General features: G+C 38.7%; 1 protein-coding gene across 1 annotated transcript in view; it reads right to left on the reverse strand.

The window, feature by feature from the left end:
* FAM13A (family with sequence similarity 13 member A) overlaps positions 1 to 23,097 on the reverse strand; it is a 102,619-nt gene that overhangs the window by 27,082 nt on the left and 52,440 nt on the right. The window contains 2 exon segments of the mRNA XM_020988305.2: positions 552 to 765; positions 15,330 to 15,477. Of these exon segments, the coding sequence (XP_020843964.1) occupies positions 552 to 765; positions 15,330 to 15,477 (362 nt within the window).

Genomic DNA, 23,097 nt, shown 5'->3' on the forward strand with positions numbered 1-23,097 from the left:
ACCATGTGGCATACATTCAAAGTTCTACTTTTCTCTGTTCCCTTGAAAGAAATGAAATTAATCATTAGCTGTGCGGCCTTAGATACCATATTTCCTACTATTAAATGGAGATGATTGTCGTTTTCATGACTTCTTACCCTGTCTCACAGAGGACATGGTGTTTTTTTCTCATTTTTGTTTGGGTGTCTTCTTAGGAAAAAGAGGTATTTAAATCAAACTATGATGATTACTATTGGCCACATTCCAACCTGGTTCTAAAGGGTTATGACTCTAATAAAACCTATGTTCTCATGGGGGAAGGGAGGTCAATCTCATGGTGTGAGACAGAGACGTTGTAATGGACTTCATTTAGAGAGAAGGGAAACAATAGGAGACCATTTTTTCTAAACAAGGAAATGAAGAATTCCATGTTTGGTGTTCATGTTAAGCAAAGAGTTTCCATTTTTTCTATTTTTATTAATATTTACTAGTCACATTTTAAAAACCTGCATTCCCACCCTTTCTAATGTTGTGGAGATGATACATAGGATCATCAGCAAACCAAAGTATACCTCATGAAAGAATGTGAATTGGGGGGGGAAGGAGGCACTTCCGTGTCATCCAGGTACTGCTGGCTCTGCCCATAAGCATAGAATCGAGGGGACAGCATAGGATCACTGTCTTCATCTAGAAGCTGGCGGATCAGGCGCCCTGCCTGTGGGGAAAGGTGGGCTTCATCTGAATCAATGCTGTCACACTGCCATGAGGAGAGAGTAGGAATGGGCTCTGAAAATGAACAGGGGTACTGGGTTACATTTTATTTTAAGAGTATTTTTTCCCCCAAGTTATGTCCACCTAGTCTGCCTAAAATACCTGCCTACTCAAACAACTTATTCAATTTCGGAGATGTTATTCAGTAAATACTAACCCAATTTACTGTTAGGCTTAAGAGCTTTCACTCACCTTCCCTCGTTTTCAGAAAAGAATTTGAAAAATCAATTTTGTAAACTAGACTACTTCATCAATCCCACATTATCTTAAGGAGTCCAAAATTCTTACAGCAGCACTTTTTGCTGCAGCAAAGAATTAGAAACAAAGTGGATTCCCATTGATTTGGGAATGGTGAAACAAACTGTGTTACATGAATGTAATGGAACAGTACTACACTATGATAAGTAACAAACACAAAGAATTAAAAGAAGCATGGGATGACATATGAACTGATTCAGAGTGAAGTAAGCAGAATCAAAGAAATAATATACCCAATGACTACCACAGTGTACATGCAAAGAATAAAAAAACCTAATCAAAGCAGATTTACGCATTAGAGCCTGGATTTGTAGCGATTTTGCTCCTGTGAATTAATTCATGCTATGACCCCATTTAGAGAGTAGAATTCTTTAATCATGCGTTTTAGCTTCCAGACCCTCTACTAAGAAAGACCTCTCTCCTGAGCTGTTACAACTGCTCTCTCCACACCCTTAAGTCACAAACAAAGGACACCACACAACCTAAAGACAAAATCAGTAGCAGATGTTTGTAAAATTAGTATCATAAATCTGGCAAATGTAGTCTTCCAACAATATTTTTTAAAAAAAACATGATAAAGTAGAAGTAAGGCAGGGGCAGGATACAGACCACCCTTTCCTCCTGTCTTGTTTTCCCTTACTACTTCCCCACAGTCAGGCATCCCTCTGTTTATTCATGCAGAGATTAAATCTCAGGGATCTGAAAAAAAGGAAATGCAGATATCATGGTCACTTGCTTCCACAGCTGATCGCTACTCATTCCTGGGCTCACTCAGATATTCTTCTCTCCTCATGTCTCTCATGAGCTATAGCTGTTCTCTATCAAGACTTGGCCTCCTCCCCTATTCGGGGGTTGACTTCCCATTAGTTTCTTTTCTTCCCAAACTGGGAAGAACTACAATTCCCAGAGGGTTTAGTGGTCGTCCTTCCCTTTGCCCTGATCATTTATGTGATTATAATGGGGGGAAGAGTTGAGAAAATGCATCTCCTTCATTTCTTTGCAGAAATTGGGGGGGGGATATGGGTAGGGAATAATGATGTTAAAAATGGCAGATATATTGGGTTGATTTTTCCGAGCTCTTCTCTGTCTCTCTCTCTCTCTCTCTCTCTCTCTCTCTCATCCCTTTGAGAGGAGCAAATGACCTATGTGCAGACCATCCTGGATGAATTCTTTGAGACCTATGGCAGCCTCATTTCTCTTAGCACAGACGAAATGGTAAAGAAACTGGAGGGCATTTTCCAGCAAGAGTTTTCTGCACCTTCTAGAAAAGAGTTAGATTAGCAGTTGATCCAGTCATGCCAATGTTTGCCAGGCAGTACTATGGTGAGAGGCTTTCATGTAGCTTATAAGCCTATCAGCATGTGCTGACTATGGATGACCTGGGGACCTTTTATCTGCAGAACTGGCTTAATGACCCAGTGGTGAATATGGATGGAGACCTGGTAATGGACACTGTTCCAGAGAAGGTTTTTTTCTTCAGCAGTTTCTTCTATGCCAAACTCTGTACCAAGAGGGAAAGGCAGACCAAAAATGTGGATATCTTGAACAAGGAATAGCTACTCATCCCTATGTACCAGGAATTATACTGGTCACTCATCTCTGTGTTGTGAGGCAGGGACCATGACTTATTTTGACTCACAGAGTACCCTCAACCGCTGGTGTCCCAAGCATACTGTTATGTACCTACAGGATGAGGCAGTGAAGAAGGATCAGCTAGATTTCTACCAGGGACGGGAGTTACTTCAAGATGAACGTGGCCAGATAAAACGACAGTGACTGTAATTTCTTTGTATTGCAATACTGCAAGTAGCTGGCCCCGTCATAGCGCTTCAGCTTCCCACAACAGGACATGCCCAAACTTTGTCAGCAGATCTACAGGGAGCAGTGTCTCTGCAAATTCACTGTGTGAGCCTTGAACCCTGACCTCCAACTCTATGTGGAGACTGGAGAACATCTTTCCCCCCTCTCTGACCTGCAAAAACCTATTCCTTTTTCCTCCTGGACCCCATGCTTCCCTCATATGCTTGTTTATTTTTCATATTTAAATGTTTCCCTTGATTTCTTACAAAGGATGGTTCTTGTTACAAGAGACAGTCCAAAGAGGAATGGAAATGTTCTGAAATTAGAGGAATGTCAAAACAAAAGAGATTAATACAATATCATAAAAATAAACAAACAATAATAATAAATGATAGTATGGTATGTTGGATAGAAAATTGACCTCAAAGTATGGAAGATTTGGTTCAGGTCCCATCTCTGCCATATATTAATTCTGTGACCCTGGGCAAATCCTTTAACCTCTTAGTGACCCTTCTTTGACCTGTATTTTTTATTTTATGTGTACATATCTACGTACTATAAAAGCGATCATCAATGACCCTCTTTTCAAAAAAACCGTATGGTGTGCTAGTTTTTAATGACCTATGAAATATCAGAGACTAGGTTTTACAATAATTACTTCATAAATCTGTAGTGTTCTATGTGCATTTGTGAACATGACCACAGGACTGTAATTCTTTGACATTAAATTTCAAATTGTTTTTCTAATGATGGAAACACTTGCAGTTTGGGCTGCTTTGATGCCACCAGATTCTTGAAATGCACAAAAGCTTTACTCGGTGAGAATACTGTTGTTATAACTTGTTTGGAAAAAATAAGTGGTTTGCTAAGTATAGGCTTCTGTCTGTTTCATAAGAGGAGACTAAAGTAGAATAGAGTATTGGATATATATTTTTTTCTATAACACTCACAAACCTGTGACTAATAAGTCATGGTGTACATCAGACTTAGTTGTGTTGTAGACTTTGGCCTACAATGTAATATGATGCTCCAAAGCATTACAGACCAAAGTGTAAACAGGTCAAAACTGGGCAAGCTGGTTTTTCATTCTAGGTAAGTGAGGTATTTTTAGTTTCCTCCTTGAAAACAAAGATGATACAAAACGTTAAATTGCTAGATTACAAATTACCCAAGGGATGGATACATCCTTATTCATCTGTGTATTCCCCAGGGGACTAGCACAGTGCTTTGCCACTGGAGTGGTCAATAAAATGATAGATCGTTTGAAGAAAGTAGAAGAGGAGGAGGAGGAAGAAAGGTGAGCAAAATTTCAAAAGGAAAATTATGTTTCAAGAAAAAGTATTATCAAAATTGGTCAAGACTATTCTTCAGATGTATCAAAAATCTTTATATTCAATAATGAAGCATTTTGAGGAACATAATACAGAGAATGCCTAATCAGGAGGAAGAAAAGGTTAAAGAGTAATGCAGCAATTGCTTAATTCCTGGGCAGTGCTGGAACAAAACAACCCAGGGGAGGGGGGAAGAAGTTTCTCAGGGACAGAGGGCAGAGGAGAAGCTGGGTGTTTATGCTGGCATGTGGACATGCTAGTTGGTTTAAAATTTCCATTTAATAATACTGAAATTATTAGTGTTGAAAAAGTTCTTACATCCATATCGTAAGGACCCTAAATCCTCTAATTTGCTGGTGAAGAGAGAGAAAGAGAAAGAGAGAGAGAGAGAGATTCTATTACATTAGATATAATCATCTTAAGTTATCAAGAGAAGCACTTTAATCAAAAGATCAGACTAGTCGACATACTGCTTTTATAACTAAGGAAATTGCTAAGACTAACTTGGGAACACCTATTTACCATTAATTAGGTTTATTCACAAGAATTCATTCCATTTACCATAAGACAAAAATGTGTCTTTCTGCTGCTGTGACCATGGACAGGTCTGAGATAAGGTATGTCCAGCAGTCAATTCCAGATACATGGGTACATTTAGTCATAAGGCATATCATATCATAAAGGTATCATAAATGAAACTATTTTCTTAAAAAATAATATTACCAAATGGTTAGGTTTCTTGGTTATAAGAAACAAGAACACCTGTTTTATCGTTAATCAGCTTTGTAGACCAAGCATGAAAAGTCCATCTGCTACGCAGTATGTGATACCACTGAAAAACTGTGAATCAGACACAAAAAGATGTACAAACACACTCCCCTCTTTTTAATCCAGAGATAATTTAATAAACACTCAAATATTGGTCCTTATTTAAGGAGAAGTTTCCATACCCTAACCTCAATTAATCAATATGAAGGCATGATAAAATTTTAAATTTGTAAACAAGATGGGCTACACCCAGTGATCTCTTTACAAGGGATAAACTTCTTTGATTAGGGCAAAAAAGAAATAGCTGATTAGGTGAAATAATGAACTGGTCCAGGGAGTGGGGAACTTGCAGCCTGAGGCCACATATGGCCCTCTAGGTCCTCAAGTGCGGCCTTTTGACTGAGTCCAAGTTTTACAGAACAAATCCTTTGATTAAGGAGATTTGTTCTGTGAAGTTTGGATTCAGTCAAAGGGCCGCACTTGAGGACCTAGAAGGCCACATGTGGCCCTGAGGGCACGGGTTCCCCATCCCTGGACTGGCTACATCCCCAAGGGCTTAATATAACAAGAGGCTTGTTGTTTGTCCTTTTTGAAGAGGCCCAATGGCATCATGAGACGGACTGGATTTAAGTGAGGCAGAGTTGCACAAACTCCTCAGCCTCACCTCTCTCTTCCAGAGTCATCCAAGACCTGTAGCAAGACAAAAGTCAAGATGACTGATGATGGCCTAGGAATGCAGTAGATGACCTTGCCATCTTTAATGTCTGACCAAGCTCTAAGAGATCCACAGTGCCCCTGCTTCGGCATCTGCCGGTCCCATGGGAGAAGTCTTCACATCCTTGGGACAGACATCCCCCAATTCACCGATGGGCAAGCCCTCACACCAGAGGTGCTAGTCCTCCCTGAATGCCCCACACACCCTACAACTGGAGGTATTTCAGTAGTGAAGTAGCTTTAGAGAACTCCAAATCTGAGAGATAAAGATTCCTGGGGGAGTTGAAAGGGGGAAAGAGAGAGTTAAGGTTTCATATCATTGGAGAGACTGGATCAGTAAAAGACAGTGAATTCATGAGAGATAGGGAGAGTAAATATAGATATAGATAGACACCAAAAAATATCCACTTGAGGGAGGTAGCAGCTTTAGAAAGCATGATGCCTTCCTTGCACCAAAAAAAGAAAGCCACCTGGAACCCTGAGCAGTGAGCTACCCCTTTGAGACACGTATCCTATACAAGGGCATCACTGCCATTGCACCCTAAGTTTGAGGTCATTTTTCCTGAGGACCTGTGTGTAATTGTGGAAGTTTGTAGCCCTGACTGTGTGGGAGTTGATGGTGAAGATATTTTCTAACAATTGTTTTGACCACGCCACATTAGTAAATAGCTATTTCAGTCTGACCCACTGATTTTCCTCTTTCTGGTCAGGGCTTATGAGTCACAGTACTAGAAACCCAGCCCTTCAAAACCCTGAGAAAGAGGAATAGTTATCCGTCATCTGGGTACTGCCCTGCTGATCTGAGTGTGTCGAAAAAGAGGGGGTGTCACATTACATAATGCATAGCTTAATCCACCTGAATGACAGACTGAGATCATCCTTCTCCTGTTCCTAGTTTCAAATATTTTAAGAATACAAAGCTATTTAATTATATTTTTACACAGATGCTTAACTGCGAAAATAAGATAAGGCCAATGTAGCATGTGGCAGTGAATCCATGCTATTGCCTGCACAAGATTTAGTGGAGCATAGATTTCCAGCCCCCTCATCTCACAGGATAAAGAGACGGAAGCACTGAGAGATAGTGACTAGTCCAATGTCACACAGATAGTAAATGGCAAAGTCAGGATCCAACCTCGATTGGAGGAATATGAATTTAGAACAAAAAGGAAGGGAAAAAAAGGAAAAATTTTACATGATAACTTTATTATAGGTGTGTGTGTGTGTTGTGTGTGTTATATATATATATATATATATATATATATATATATATATATATAAAACACGTAAAAAAGGAATAGCAGGTTATATGTAATAGAGTTGTAGTTTCACGTGTAATCATCTTTCTTATTATACTATGTTATGGAATTGCTTGTTTTATTCCATAAATTAAAAATTAAACAAATAAAATTTTTTTAAAAAAAGAACTATAACATACTATCCAACCCCCTTACTTTACATAATGAAGAAACTAAGGCCCATGGACTTCCCCAAGTCACACAGGTAGTAAGTAGTAGATGTAGGATCAAACAAAGTCTTCTGACTTCAAATCTAGCGTCCCTTACTGTTTGCTAAGTTGCCTCTTTGGGTTTTTTGGAATTCATTCACTAATTAAGTCTTTCAAGACTTCTGGTATGGGTAAGATCCTATCTTAGGACTGGTATGCTTGTAATAAGGATGATAAGGGTATGCCAGGAAAATTATTTCAAAGGAAATAGAAAGATTTTGAGCTTCAAAATGAGTTTTTATCTTATTTCAGTAAAAATGAGGAACTCAAATTTTTCTTTCTATTTAGATCAGAATTTCCAAGTACATAAACAGATCACATTAGGAATTTATGTTTTCCTCCTTGTGCATCTGGCTACACTAAGTTAAGATACAAGCAATGTTTTTTCACATTTAAAATGCATCCACCTGATAGCAGCAGCAGTAGACTGGAAGGATCAGAGGAAAAACTGATGAGCTGCAATTTATTCATTCAACTACAAGAATTCTGGATGTGGAATCAAGGGATTATAGTTCAAATCCTAGACCCTTGTGCTATCGCAACCCGTGGCTGGTCACAAAGCCCTCTGGGATTTGTATCTCTTTCCAATTTGGGAAGCGAGATCAGCAAGAGAAGAAGGGGTAGAGGTTTGTTCACACGGAGAGATGGGGGACTCTAAAAACAGGAGAAAGGAGACGTGGCAGTGATCCCAAGGCAGTGGCAACCAGGGAAGCTGGTGCCAGCCACATCTGCAGTTCCTTTCTGTAAGACATGAAACATGCCTTCTGTCCAAATGGACACGTGCACGTGTGCCCTGTGTTCTATGAAGGGTACTCACCCAGTAGTAGGGGGAAAAGAGAGAGTAACCAATAGACTTTATACTGCCCCAGCCTTACGCTTGTGATTTTCTTTAATTTATTGTTAAAGAATACATTTGCCAGATTTAATATTATTTCTTATAAGAACCCTTTCCTGATGTTGCTAGGTATCCCTTTGTTTGCAGCATGAGGGCACAATGGGACCGCACTGGAGATTGTTAAAGAGTTTTGCTCTCTAAGTGGGGACATAAGCACAAACCATTTCATAAATATCCTTCTAGATGCAGAATTAGGATGAATTCTCACTGGTTTTATAAGTCTACCCCATATTCAGGAGGCAAGGTCAGAGTGTGACTTTCTACAACTCTGCTAGTGCCTCATTTTACCCAAATGAGAAGAGAATAAAGGAAGTTGAAATCATTCATGTTTTGAATAAACCGAATAGCCAAAGGGTAACATCTATGGCATAGTATTTGCTGGTGGGTAAATTTCTACTTGGAATAATTGTTACATTGATCCCACTAAAGCAGGCCTTAGAGTCAGTTAGTAATTTTTAAGTCTCTATTATATGTTAGGAACTATACTAAGCATGGTAGATACAAAGAAAGGCAAAAATCAAACAAAAAAAAAATCCCAGGTTTCAAGGAGCTCATAGTCTAATGGGGAAAACAACCAGCAAATAACTATGTACAAATAAGCTATAGATAGGACAGATTGGAGATAATAAAAGGTGGCTTTATCCATTTGATGTTTCATGAATGTGCTGTCAGTGTGGCAAATATCAGTGTAGACGGGGCCAGACCATGGTCCAGCATATCCAAATATGTTGTGTCCCACTGGGTCTGTCCAAAACATCTCATTGTCCACCTTCACTGCCACTTCTAGCATCACAAACCCATCAAGGCCTCGTGCCACCCTTACTATGACCTCACCATAATGGGTTGGTACCCAATTTTGTAGGTTGTACCTGTCAGGAACCTCAAATGATTAATTAATTTGATGGGAACTCAGGGAAAGTCACATGTTAGCTTTATGACCCAAACTCCTCTGGTATCATCTTGCTAAATAAGTGAATGAGATAATAAAGGGAGATCAGGAAAGATGATTAAGGGAGATCATGTAGAAGGTAGGGGGTTAGGTGGGACTTTAAGAAAATTAGAGAGGCTGGGACATAGAGATAAAGAGGTAAAAAAAATTCCAGGCATGGGGGATGGCAAAATTTCTGGAGTCAGGAGATAGTGTCTTGTATGAGGAAGGGCAAGGGGACCAGTGTCTCTGGATTGAATAATGTGTGGAAAGGAGTAAGACAAAAGGAAAATTGAAAGAAGTGTGTGTGGGCAACGTTATGAAGGGCTTTGAACGACAGAGGATTTTCTATTTGATCCCAGAAATAACAACGAGCCCTTGGAGTTAACTGAAAAGATCTGACCTGTGTTTTAGGAAGATCAGTTTGAGTGGAATTTGAGTAGAAGATCAAGCTGAGTGGAGGGAGGATGGACTGGAGTGGGGTGATCATTAAGACAGGGAAGTCAACCAGCAGGCCATTGCAACAGTCTAGGGCCTGGACCAGGTGGGTGCCAATGTCAGAGAAGAGAGGGGGCACAGATGAGAAATGTTAGGAAAATATAATCGACAGGACTTGGCAATTTATTGGAAAGGGATATGAAAGAATGCTCACATAGTAAAGAATTCCTTATTTAACAAGAACTACTAGGAAAACAAGAAAGTAGCCTGGAAGATATTAGGCTTATTTCATATTCCTCCCAGGGTTGTTGTGACAATCAAACGAGATGATCTTTGTAAAGCACTCAGCACATACTAGGTACTATATAAAAGTGCACTATATAAAGCTAGCGATTAGTAGCAGTAGTAGTGATGGTGGTGGTGGTAGTAGTTTCGAATGCCACATTCTTCAAGGATCAGAAAGGCACTTCAGAACAGGGTGCTGCAAACTTTTAGCTGGCCCTAATCCAGCTGCCCTCCTAGACTGAACTTTTCAAGCTCTAGACCCCAAGGTTAGGCAAAACCACCACAGATTTATCCTTGGGTGGAGATCCAGCTGATGGTTCATTTAGCTGGAAAGTTCTATGGGCTCAGAATGAGAGATCTACAGGCCAATCCCTGGCTATACAATCCCAAACCTGGTTCCTCTTCCCTGTCCAGGCTCAGAGGGACAGAGGTGCATGTTAACCCTTGATCTGAACTTAGGGGCTGACTCCATGATCTTCCTCAGGGTTCAGAGCAACAGAGCTGTTGGTCCACCCATTTCCTGATTCCCCGCCCTGGTTAGTTGCCTGTGGGCTGTATTTGTGATTTTGGGCTGGAAAAACGACCCATTGTGATTTCTCCTTAGGTTGCTCAATCACTAATCATTCTTCTACTCTAAGATTTATTTGGATTTGCTGAACTATATTTGGATTTCCTCCTCTGCCATTTTGTTGGTCTCTGATTCAAAACTTTTAAATAAAATCCTGCCAAACAGACTATAGCAATTTATCTAAGAAATCTTTCATTACGAACAAGTTCCATCTATACCAGGGATTCAACATCAGAAAACAGCTGCATAATTAATCACATTAAAAATAAAAACATCACAAAAGTTATTATCAACAGATGCAGGAAAAGTCTTTGACAAAATATAATACTTGTGTATGCTAAAAGTCTTACAAAGTAATGGCACAGAGAGACCTTTTAAATATCATTAAAATATGCAATTAAATCTAAAAACAAGCATCATATACATGGGGCTACCCTAGAACCTTTCACTATAAATACAGAAAATCAAAGAAGACCACTTTCTACACTATTATTTGATATAGTTCTAGAAGCGTTAGCAATAAGAAAGGAGAAATAAATTAAAGGTTTAAAGATAGGCAATTCGTGACAAGACAAAAAAGACCATATGATGCTCTACTTAGGAAATCCTTAGGAAATCAGCAAAGAAACTAAATGGGACAATTAATAGCTCCAGCAAAGTCATAGGGTTAGATAAGAAACACACAAAAATGAACAGCATTTCTATAGAATATTAACAAAATCAAGAGTCAATAATATAAAGGTAAATCCAATTCCAAAAACCACAAAATGCATGAAATATTTGGGGAGAGAAGCAATCTACTAAAGCAGATTAATACTAGATTAGAATCAATTACAAAATTCTCTAAAAGAAATTTTTAAAAACAATTTTAATAGTTGGAATACTCAGTACTTACAGATGGACCAGGCCAATATAGTCAAGATAGAAATACTATCAAATGTGACACCAATCAAACTAATAAAGGGATATTTTATAGGACTTGAAAAAATAATAATAAAATTTATTTGGAAAAACAGAATATCCAGGAAATAATGAAGAAATGTAGGGATTAAGAATAGCACTCAAACTTTTATAAAGCAGTAGTCATCAAAATCATTAGGTAGAATAGCAAAGCAAGTTAATAGAATCAGAAACAAGAGAACTCAATAATTCTATATTTGACAGATCTGAAAACATAAATTACTTAGGAAAGAATTCCTTATTTAATAGGTATTACTAGGAAAACTAAAAAAGTTTTTTGGAAAATATTAGGCTTAGACTAAAGTCTTACATCATATGCCTCAATGAATTCAAAATAGATACATGACTTCGATTACTAAAGATGATGATGTAAAAAATTAGAAGAGAAATCATCTTCCTTTCATATTTGTGAGTGCAATAATAATTTTTAGCCAAACAGGGGACAGAATCAAAAGATAAAACAGGCATAATCTGTTACAACTGAAAAGCAACTGCACAAACGAAAAAATGCATCTAACATAAGAAGGGAAAATGTTGAAAGGGGAAAAAAATCTTCATATTCAATTTCTCAGATAAGGGTTAAGTAGCTAAGATATATAGACTACTTGCAGAAAAAATAAGCCAAAAAGCCATTCCCTCAATAGATAAGTAGTCAAAGGATATGAATAAAGTTCTCAGAAGAAGAACTGTAATTCACAATCGTATGAAAAATGCTTTAAATCACTAAAAATGATGGAAATGAAAATCAAAACAATCTTGAGGTTTAACTTCACACTCAGAAAAATCTGGCAAATATGACAAAAAATGAGACTAGTCAGTATGGGAGAGACTGCAAAAAGATAGGCATATTGATTGATGCACTGTTTGCAGAGCTGCGTATAATCATTCTGTAAAGCAATTTGGATTTCTGCAAATAAGACAGCTAATATGTTCATAACCTTTGACTCAGAAATTGCACAACTAGACATATACCCTAACGAGGTCACAGACAAAAACAAAGGCTCTGTACCCACCAAAACAGGCAGCTAGCTGCTGCAGTGCTGCACCTGCAATCAGAAAGGCCTGAGTTCAAATTCAGCCTCTACTACTTACTAGTTGTACGATCCTGAAAAAGTTACTTGACCTTTCTAAGTCTCATTGTCCTCATCTGTAAAATGTGGATAATAAAAGCACCCACTCTAAGGATTGTTGCAAAGATAAAATGAGATAATGTATGTCAAGCACTTTGCAAACTTTAAAGCATTATATAAATGCTAGTTATTATTTGTAACAATAATAATAAACATTTAGAGTAGTAGCATATTTTGTAGCAAAATATTTTTAGAAATAAAATAGATGCCAAGTGAATCAGGAATGTCTAAACAAACTATGGCGCATGAATGCAATGGAATATTACCATGCTTCATGAGATAATGAATATAATGAATACAGAGAACCATGGAAATATTTACATGAACTTACACAGCACAAACTAATCAGAACTAGGAAAAAAAATGCACAATCACTGTAACATTGAAAACGGAAAAAACTACAAAATAATTTTTTAAAAAGAATGTTGCAAAATTACAAAGAACAAATTTGGCCCCAAAGAAGAGATAGGAGAAGATATTTCCTCCAATTCCTTTGCAAAGTTGGGAGGAGGATGTTTCCATAGGTGTGGAACACACACACACACACACACACACACACACACACATACACACAATCAGACTTTTTTGATGTATTACTTGGCTTTATTGAATTTTTCTATTCTTCCCTTTTTCTTATGTTAAAAAAAAATTATTTGCTACAAAGGATAGCCCTCTGAGGGAGGAAAGAGGAGAAATACAAGGAAAAATTTAGGTGATCTAAAAAAGTATTAGTAAAATATCAAGAAATTTTTATTTTTAAAAAGGAAAAATGTAAATAATTGGGATGCAAAAAAAAGAAAACTGGTTTTGGAGTCAGAGGAATTGGGTTCAAGAATCTCTTATTCTTACAATCTGTGTTGTGTTAACTTGGGCAAGTCACTTAACCACTCTGAGCCTTAGTTTCCTCATCTGTAAAATGCTGAAATTGTTTTAGGTGGCCTCAGTGTTCTTTCTAGCTCTAGAGTCTACAGTGGTGATCCTATGATCCCAATGATGCAATAATCCCAAACTCTTTGCATAAGGACATAGTCACTGGGGGGATAATCATAGCTTATCGTCTCTGGATAAAATTTCATATTCTCCTTATGTTGGAAGATAGTACAAGTGTATGCTTACCTAAGATAAGAGCAAGGTAAATTGCATCCAGTTTAGGAGGTGGGAAACGAAAACACACACCCTCCTCTCTTCAGGGTGAATTATTAAGCCACTGGTTGATATCTGGAACCGAGACAAAAAAATCCCATGACCAAGAAGGGCTTTCCTCCCTGCCTCCTTCATTCTAATGAAACAGGTAGATTATCACATTTTGGAGACTCCAAAGCAAGACTTAGTCTGTTTTGAAAGGTTTAATGTTTAGTGCTTATTAGCTCTTTTACAGAGGAAAGCTATTGCTGCTGGGTTTTTTATTTTGCCATCTCAGCCAAATAAATGACAGGAAGCATATCTGATTATTTCTAAACAAAATGCAGTTTTAACTGGGTTAAAGAATTCAGATTCTGTCCAAGTGACAAACTGAAAAAAAAGCTTTATCTTCAAAGTGTCAGAAGCTGACAAAATCATACCTCAGATGTGAGTACTGGTTAAGAGGGAAAGACTATGTTTCTGAAAAGGAGAGGCAGAGTAAGAAGGGTTTTTTTCTTTCCCACCTCCCACTTCAGTGAAATCAAGGATGTGTGTGGTGCAGCTTTTCTGCTTGGCCTGGCTTTATTTTAAATTTTCTTTTATTCTGTCTTCTAGGATAATAGACATGTGGAGTACTCCAGGTTGGACAAGGGAATCACAGAACTGAGAGGGGGCTGTTTTAAGTAATTTTGATTTGTAACATATCTCTGTCACTCATGTTATAACATATCACTCTATGCTAGGTCATTGTTCTGAATAATACTAGCCTAAACCTTTCCTCTCTTCTTTTTCCTATTAAATATATAATGTATGTAATACAAACTGAATTCTCTCACTCTCTCTCTCTCTCTCTAGTCTGTGTTTCTATCTCTGTCTCTCACATACACAAGCACACACACACGCACACACATACACATGCACACACACACACACACACACACACACACACACACACACACACCCTGACCACAACACAAAAAATATGGTCATACACAAATTCCCCAACAGTTTATGTATAATTAAGGAGTTGATGTCTAATCTTAATATCAGCATCAATAATCACTTGAAAACCAAATTTTAAAATTTTACTATGATTACGTAAATGAGGAATTTTAAACTCAGCACTGTATCTGATGAATTGATGCCTGTAAAATTAAAGGGAAAAAAATCTGTGCATTAAACACTGAAGCAAAGGGAACGAAATAGTCTTTTTGACCACCGAATTTTAGACCACTACATTCTCAAATGACAGTCATGGGGGAAAAGAACTGGGATGTGTTTTTTGAGAGAAGGAAGAAGTACCTTCCTCAGGAAAGCGCTACATTATGTGACCTTGCTCTCTTTAAATACTTTTACTCTGTCTTGCAGTATTGTTAAAATCTGGAGTTCTCTTCTCATGGATGCACAAGGCAAGGGGTGACTGGAAAATAACAATGCTGAGTGAGATCTGTTTTTTCTTCATTTTGATTTAGAATTTTATTTAAATTTGATTTGTTAAGAAAAAAAAAAGGTCTTTCCCCCCCCCCCCCAACTGGGAGTGAGAGGTCTAAAGATGATGAGAAAATAATTTACTGGAATGTGGGGAGGGAGAAAAGGCCGTACTATAAAAGGAATAAATAAATGCAGGCTGCTTCCTCAGTATCCACACAGTACGTGCAGAAGAACATTTCTCAGAAGTAAAACGGAATATGCAGATGATTCTACACCGGGAAATATCATCCGTGACACATTCTTGCATTCAGACTAGAAGAGATTTTCTATCATTTGAGGTAATCGAACATAAGTACACTTATGCCAGCGCAGTCACATCTTTCCTCCCCAGTGGTATGCACACGCTATTTCCATAACAATCAAGAAAACATCGCGCCACTGTACCTTCCCAGCTGTTCTCATTACACAAAGTGGTCAAGTCCAGCTGAGGCATTTCGGTGACAAAGCTATCTTCCTGGACATCCGCGTCTTGGTTTCTCTGGAGTTTCGTGTCGGGGAGGCTCGGATGGTCCTGAATCTTCATGGTGAAGCTCTGCAATAACACCCACGCAAAACTGAAATGCACAAGAAAAGCCAAAAGATGCCTGCAACGTCTTCCCTCTGGCTTGAAAGCTTTCAAACACCAGCTGCATGGAGTGCAAACGCCCAAATCAAAATCGTTGCTTGAAGAGCCCCTAAATGCTACTTATAGTCACTCGCCCTCGAGTATCATGCACTCATATGCTTTCCCTTGAACTTTTCCTTCCTTCTAAAGCTACTACGCAAAGCTTCTAAAGGGGAAGGCAGCTCATATTGATAGCTGAATGCAGCTGACAGTCATGAATATTGATTGGGGGAAGGGAGGAGGGGAGGGACTTGCTAGTTTCTTAAAGGAGGATGCCTCCCCCTAGATTGTAAACAAACAAAAAAAAGAAACCGCTTTCACTGTTGCTAAGGCTGCGGTAGCAACACGGTTTCTTTTCAGAGCCGACTTGCTTGCCCCTAAGGTAAACAGCCCTGGACTGCTAAGATCAGAGGCTGGGAACAAGAAAGCCTTCACGCAGGCCGGGCAGGCTTAGCTCAATTAGTGCCGGCGAAGCTGCAGGCTGCCCATTCTCTGATTTCCTCTGCTTGTTTTCTAGCTGGGCGTGGGGGAGAACAGGACTATTTATGGAGGAGCTCTGGGTTAAAGCGATGTTGCGCAAATGTAAATGGTAGTGGGGTTTGGCGCATCAGCTGGGAGCAGTGCAGAATCTGGTCAAGAGCCAGAACTGCAGAGAGGCCGTCTTTCTGTTTTCCTTTTTTTTTTTAACCCCTTCTAATAAAACTAAGGAGCTGTCAGGCCAGTGATGAATAATTTATATCTTGTAACATGAAATTGTCATTTGTTTTCACTACTATTCATACCCTGAATATTTCATCTACCTTACCATTATCATAAAGAAAAATAATATTTGTATAGGAACAAAATACATTAGATTTCTTAAGGTAATTTCTTTAAATAAAAGGATCAAAATCAAATCAAACCCTAAAAAAAATCTGTAAAACTCTCGTGTGATAAATGTTCATATATTTAAAATAAAACATGACTTTGCTTGACAAGTTACACTTAATAAGCATCTAATCATTTCAACAGTGCTATCGGAATAAAGGCTCTTATTACATTTCCAGGAAGTGATTCATGAGAAGTAATATGTTCTTTAGTCAATTAGCCTATCATCAATTCGTGTGTGTGTGTGCGCGTGTGTGCGCGCGCACGTGTGTATGTATGTGTGAGAGAGAGACAGAGAGAGAGAAGGAGAAAGAGAGAAACAGAGAGACAAAAGGAAAGAGAGAAAGGGAGACAGAGACGTGAAGTCTTTCCTACTTATTCCAGCCCCACCTCTCGTCATTTTATACGGCCTCTTACAAGTAAGCTGAGATAACTAAAACAATAGGCCCTTTAAAACAGAATACTTTGACATAAACATAAAAGTTCTTTAAGGTACAAAAACATGACATAACTGTCTCTTGGTCTCACCATTACCCATCTGCTCCCTTCTCTCTCTACACCCTTTCCACACTTTCCCCATGAGCCCATTTAGTATCTCTAACCAGTATAGCCAACCTTCGGCTTTGTCTCTTGAGCCCCAGTCGTGCATTAGCAACCACTTGCTGGTTATCCCCACCTGACTGGCATCTCGAACTCAGCACATCTCCAGTGAACTTCATTATCTTTCCCTCTAAATCTACCCCTTCTTAACTTCCCTGTTTCTGGACAGGGCACCATCATCCTTCCAGTTACTGAGGTTTCCAACCTGAGGGATTTCTTCTCCCTCCATCACTTCTCAAGCCTTGCTGATTCTGTCTCCACATCTTTCCCATTTCGCCTTTTCTTTCCACTCACACAGCCAACAGCCTGGCTCAGGCCCTCATCGTCTCTCAACAGCTCTATTGCAATAAGTTCCTAATTGGCTTTCCTGCCCCTAGATCTCTCTTCACCATAATCTAGCCTCCACGTTGCTGACAAAGTGATATTCCGAAGGACAGGTCGGACCACGCCACATTCTTGCTCAAGATATTCCAGTGGTTCCCTGTTGACTCTGAAATACAAACTTCTTGGTTTGGCATTTAAAGACATTGGGAAAGTGTTGAATTTGGAGTGAAAGGACCCGAGTTCAAATCCCAGCTCTGCTACTTATTAACTGTATGGCACTGGGCAACTCACTTAACCCTCGAGACTTCAGTAAAGAAAGGCTTTTGGAAGAGCTCATGGCTGTGCCCTGCAGCCTTCCAATCACGGAAGAGGCAATGGAGGGAGGACCTCACAGGAGGTAGATGTTGAGTAGTGTCTGAAGTACAATTCATCAGACAGGAAAATGCAATCAGACCCAACATTTAACGTAATGCAAATTGCACAGGAAGTAGCAATTCATCATAAACAGAAGAGGCAAGTGTTAGACTGGAGGAAGGAGAAACACATAAGCTTCCAACACATCAAACTTCAAGAAAACATGTGAAATTTAAGGTTGTTGGGATCCTTTTGAGGTTGGACTGACTTGGAAATGGATCCAAATAAGGTAGTTTCTTTTTCAAGTTCAATGACTTATCATCTAGCAAATTTTTAAAGTTTTTAGTATGAAAAACTAGTAGGTGAAATAATAGAGTCTTTCACTCAAACTGATATCTGTTCTCGAGTTTAATGTACCCCCAGGTATCAAATGTTTGACACATGTGACATCCTTTATTAGTGAATTGATTTTTTTCTTCCTCTTAATGGAAAAAAAACCAACTTCTGTATTTCCTCTTTAACATCCAGGCCCATCCTCCTCCCCCACCCCCTTCAAGGAATGGTAAGGAAAAGAAAATAAGAAAGTACTTTTCTTATTATGAATGACCTATTTGTTGTCAAAAGTATATTTCTAAGCTCCTCTAAGCAATAGGCTTATAAAGGACAAGGAATGCAAAACTATTTTTGAAGGAATTTAACATTTTCTTGACCTTGTCATTGCTATATAATCTGATCTCTTGGTTAAGGCAATACTTTTCTGCACAATTACTAATTTGTATTGAATTTATATTTCTTTATAAAAAACCTAGTTTAAAGAGAAAACAATTTTAAAAACAAAACTCAACTCTGGGGATCAACATCATTGGAGAAATTGTTGTTCAGTCATGTTCAACTCTTGGTGGCCCCATCTGGGATTTTCTCCATTAAGATAATACCATTTCCTTTTGCAGATGAAGAAACTGAGGCAAGCAGGGTTAAGTGATTTGCCCAGGGTCATACAGCTAGCGTCTGAAGCTGGATTTGAACTAGGGTCCTCCTGACCTCAGGGCCAGCACTCCATCTACTGTACCATCTAGCTGCCCCATTGGGGGGAATTACTTTGAATAAAACTTCTTTCTAGGTAGCACAACATTATCTTTTGAATTGCTGATTTTTAAAAAGTATTTTCTCCACTTTGCCCACTTTAACTTTCCATAGAATCACAGATTTAGAGTGAGAAGGTACCTTAGAATCCACTGAGTTCAACACCCTCATTTTATAGATGATGAAGAAGACTTAGGTGACAGTGAGGATCACATAGGTACTAAGTGGGAGGCAGGATTTGAAATCAGGCCTTCTTTGAAGCACTTTAACCACTGCACCATAAGATCAGAGATTCGGAGAAGGAAGGGGCCTTCAAAGCTATAAAATCCATTTTACAGATGAGGAAACTAAGGCAGAGAGGTTAAGTGACTTTTCCAGGGTCACAGAGCTAGTGTGTAAAATACAACCTTTGGTCTCCAAATCCACTGCTTTATTGACTGAGTAAACCACCCAGAAGCACCATTTTTTAAAAAGCTACGGGAATAGAGAGAGGGGAGGATTAGAAAATTGGAATTGGAAAATTAGAAACACAAAACTCCAAATAACAAATTTTTAAAAAATGAGCTTGAAAGAAGAGAAACATGGTGGGGCTTTTGGTTTTTATTTTTAAAGCACAGATTGGAATTCCCTATTATTTTAGGATCACCTGTCAAGTTATATGATGTTTATAGGGTGTAAATGCCTTGTAAAAACTATGGCAAAATTAGACAGACATCCTCATCTTGGCAGGTTGTGCTTTTCTGAGTGTGTCAGCTCAGCAGATTCTTTGTACTTGTGTTTATCTTCTCATTTGAATTGTTATGATGATGGTGATTACCAAATAGTCTTTATGTAAGTCAACATTGTGCTATGTGCTGCTGATTAATAGCTGTATTGGAGGACAGCGAATTTATTTGGTAGAGGGAATCAAGCTAAATTCCATTTTTCACTTGTGTGTGACTTCACTGGAAGCTGTCCAAGAGTTCTTAGAATTGATTTATTTCAATGTGGCCTTTGATTTGTTTTCTTTGGAATTTGTGAATTAATGTTATGAAATACCTCCAAAAATCCTTCTTTATAGTCTTCTATCTTACAAAGTATGACAGGCATAAGAGGAAAGGATTGAGATGAGTTCCATCCAGAGAAGAAAGCCTAAGCAATTTTCTTTCAAGTAGTGCACAGCGACATGAGTAGATGCTTTCATGAGGGAAAAAGGGCACATAAAGGAATGAAAACACAGATGGAAAATAAAACAATACCATGCCAAAGCGGAGATTCTGCCCTTTAAGAGGCAAAGAAGGATAAATCAATATGCTAACTGGGCCCCAAAGAGGAGGGAGGGAGAAATAGATGGCATAAGCTAGGAATACCAGTTAAAAGTCCTTTCCATCTCAAGATCTATGACTATCATTCTCAGTGTGTGAAACAGCTGAGGCCAGTTTGGTACTATCTGTCTGGGATATTGGAAAACAAATGCATCTCAAAACAACTGTACTGAGGGAATTTTCAGTCTCTCCCCTTCTACCGGGACCTTCTGTATTGCCTACAAACGTACTCAGATGACATTCATTCTCTAAAAACAAACAAACAACAAAATCCCTCTTCATTTGATTCTACCATTTTCTGCAGCTGCTGCCCTAGCTCTCTCTTCTCTTTCACAACTAAATGCTTTAAAAATAGCTGTCCACCCTTGTTTCCTCTACCTTTTCACCTACTCACTTCTCAATCCTTTGCAATCTGGCTTCTGACCTCATCATCAACTGAGCTAATATAATTAACTAACTAACTACTCTAACTAAACTAATCTCCCTAAGAATACCAATGATTTATTAATTTCCTTCCATATATTTTAAATTATTTATTTAATATTTTTTTCCAATTACATGTAAAAGATTTATTAATTTCCAATGGACCTTTCTCAACCTCTCTAAGAAGACCAATGATTTATTAATATCCAATGGACTTTTCTCAATCCTTTCTGCTTCTTGACTTTTTTACAGCATCTGAAAAATATTCATTTCCTCGAAAACTCTCCTCTTGTCCAAACCTCCAAATTTCTACTGGGGGCACCACTGTCCTTCTGGTTTTCCAGGTTTCCAACCTTGGAATTGTCCTTGATTCTTCTCTCTGCCTTGTCTTGCCTCTCACATCCAAAACAGTTGCCAAGCCTTCTCAATTCTACCTTACCCTCTGCAACTTTTGCCTATCACCTGAACTAACTGGTTGCCTACTCTCTACTGATTCTCCTTCTCAATCCATTCTCCATCAACATGATATCCTTAAACCACAAATCTGACCATGTCACACTCCTTTTCTTTTCTGTTTTTTTTTCTATTTTTCTTAAATATTTTGTTTCCTCCCCAACTACCTGTAAAAACAATTTTTAATATTCATTTTTAAAAATTTTGAGTTCTAATTCTTTCCCTCCTCCCTCATTTAAAAAGCAAGCAATATGACATAGGTTCTACTTCACACTCCTTTTCAAGGAGCTTTAATGGTCTCCTATTAATTCTAGGATAAAATACAAACTCCTCTGGCTTTGAATGGCCTTCATGATCTGCCTTCAGTATGCTTTTCTAGTACTAGTGCACATTTGCTTCCTTATGCACTTGTCATTTCAGCCACACCGACCTGCTTGGGGTCCCTGCACATGATACTCCACCTACCATTTTGGAGCCCTGGTACAAGCTATTCCTCATGCCTAGAAGGCATGCTCACCTCGCTTCTGCCTCCTAGAATCCCTAGCTTCTCGAAAAACTCGTTCATGTGCCACCTCCTACTGGGAGCCTATTTTGATTTCCCAAGTTGCTAGTGCCTTCTCCCCAGAAATTACTTTGGACACAATTTGTATTTAATTTTCTACTTGAACATTTTCCCAAGCAATAGAATGTAAGCTCTTTCAGGTTAGGGACTGTTTTTTTTTTTTAATCTCCAGATTCCCACTGCTTAGCATAATGCCAGGCACGTAGTAGGCACTTAATAAATAATTGTTGAATAAACTGAAAAGGTTAAGTTTTTCTCTTCTAAGGGAAGAATTCTTAGAAATTAAGATCTCAAGGTTTGAGATCCAGGTACAAATACAAAGCTAATGGTAATGGCTCATAGCTGTCTATCTATCTCTCTGTGACCATCTAGCTGTCTGTCTGTCTCTACCTATCTATATGTCCATCCATCCATCCATCCATCCATCCATCCATCCATCCATCCATCTATCTATGTCTGTCTGTCTGTCTGTGACCATCTAGCTGTCTGTCTGTCTGTCTCTACTTATCTGGCTGTCCATCCATCCGTCATCTGTCTTTCTGTCTGTCTATCTGTCTATCTCTCTGTGACCATTTAGCTGTCCATCCATCCATCCATCCGTCCGTCCATCTGTCCATCCATCTGTCTGTCTGTGACCATTTTCCCCTCCCTCTCTCTTTCCCTTTTGGTGACTCTCTTTTTGTCTTCCTTTCAATCTCTGTGTGTGTCTCTGTGACCATCCATCTAACTGTCTGTCTGTCTCTCTCTCTCTCTGTGACCATGTCTCTCTCTATGACCATTTGTCTACCTATCTTCTTTCTCTCTGTGACCATCTGTCTCTCTGTCTGTCTGTCTCTATCAATCTCTCTATGACCCCCTTCATCCCCCTCCATCTCTCTTCCTGTGGCCCTCTCTATCTGCCTTCCTTTCTCTGTGTGTGTCTCTGTGATCATTTGTCTCTGTCTCTCTCTTTCTCACTCTCTCTCCCTCTGACCATTTGTCTACTTATCTTCTTTCTCTCTGTGACCATGTCTGTCTGTCTGTCTGTCTGTCTGTCTGTCTGTCTATCTATCTATCTATCTATCTATCTATCTTTCTATCTTTCTATCTCAATCTAGACCTACAATGTTGGTGTAGGGAACTCCCTCTACCAACTTAGGTCAGTAACTTTTCTACAACTTATGGTTTTAAATTATTGATTAGGTTCAGCATCACACAGCCAGGCTGTATCAGAGTAAGAACTTTAAGTCACATCTTTCTGACTCTGAGGCAGGCCTTCTATCCCTTATGCATATGACTTCTTATTTGTATAGTGGCTTACAGCTTACAAAACACTTTACATACATCTCACTTCATCTGAAGTAAATTCTGTAAGTTAGGTAGAGAATATGTTGTTATTCTCATTTTTAATATATGATGAATGTGAGGCTCAAAGAGGGTGAAGGCCTTACCCAGTTGATGTAGTAAGAGGCAGGGCCAGAACTCAAAAACCACTGCACAGCACTCTAATCCTTTTCAATATAGAGAAACTGGAAGACTAGTGGATTTTGCCACCATCTTTCTTTTGATCCAAGAAGTCCTCCAATAAAAAAACTTCTT

Source organism: Phascolarctos cinereus, unplaced genomic scaffold, assembly GCF_003287225.1.
Source record: "Phascolarctos cinereus isolate Bilbo 61053 unplaced genomic scaffold, phaCin_HiC Scaffold_9;HRSCAF=440, whole genome shotgun sequence".
Classification (NCBI taxonomy): domain Eukaryota; kingdom Metazoa; phylum Chordata; class Mammalia; order Diprotodontia; family Phascolarctidae; genus Phascolarctos; species Phascolarctos cinereus.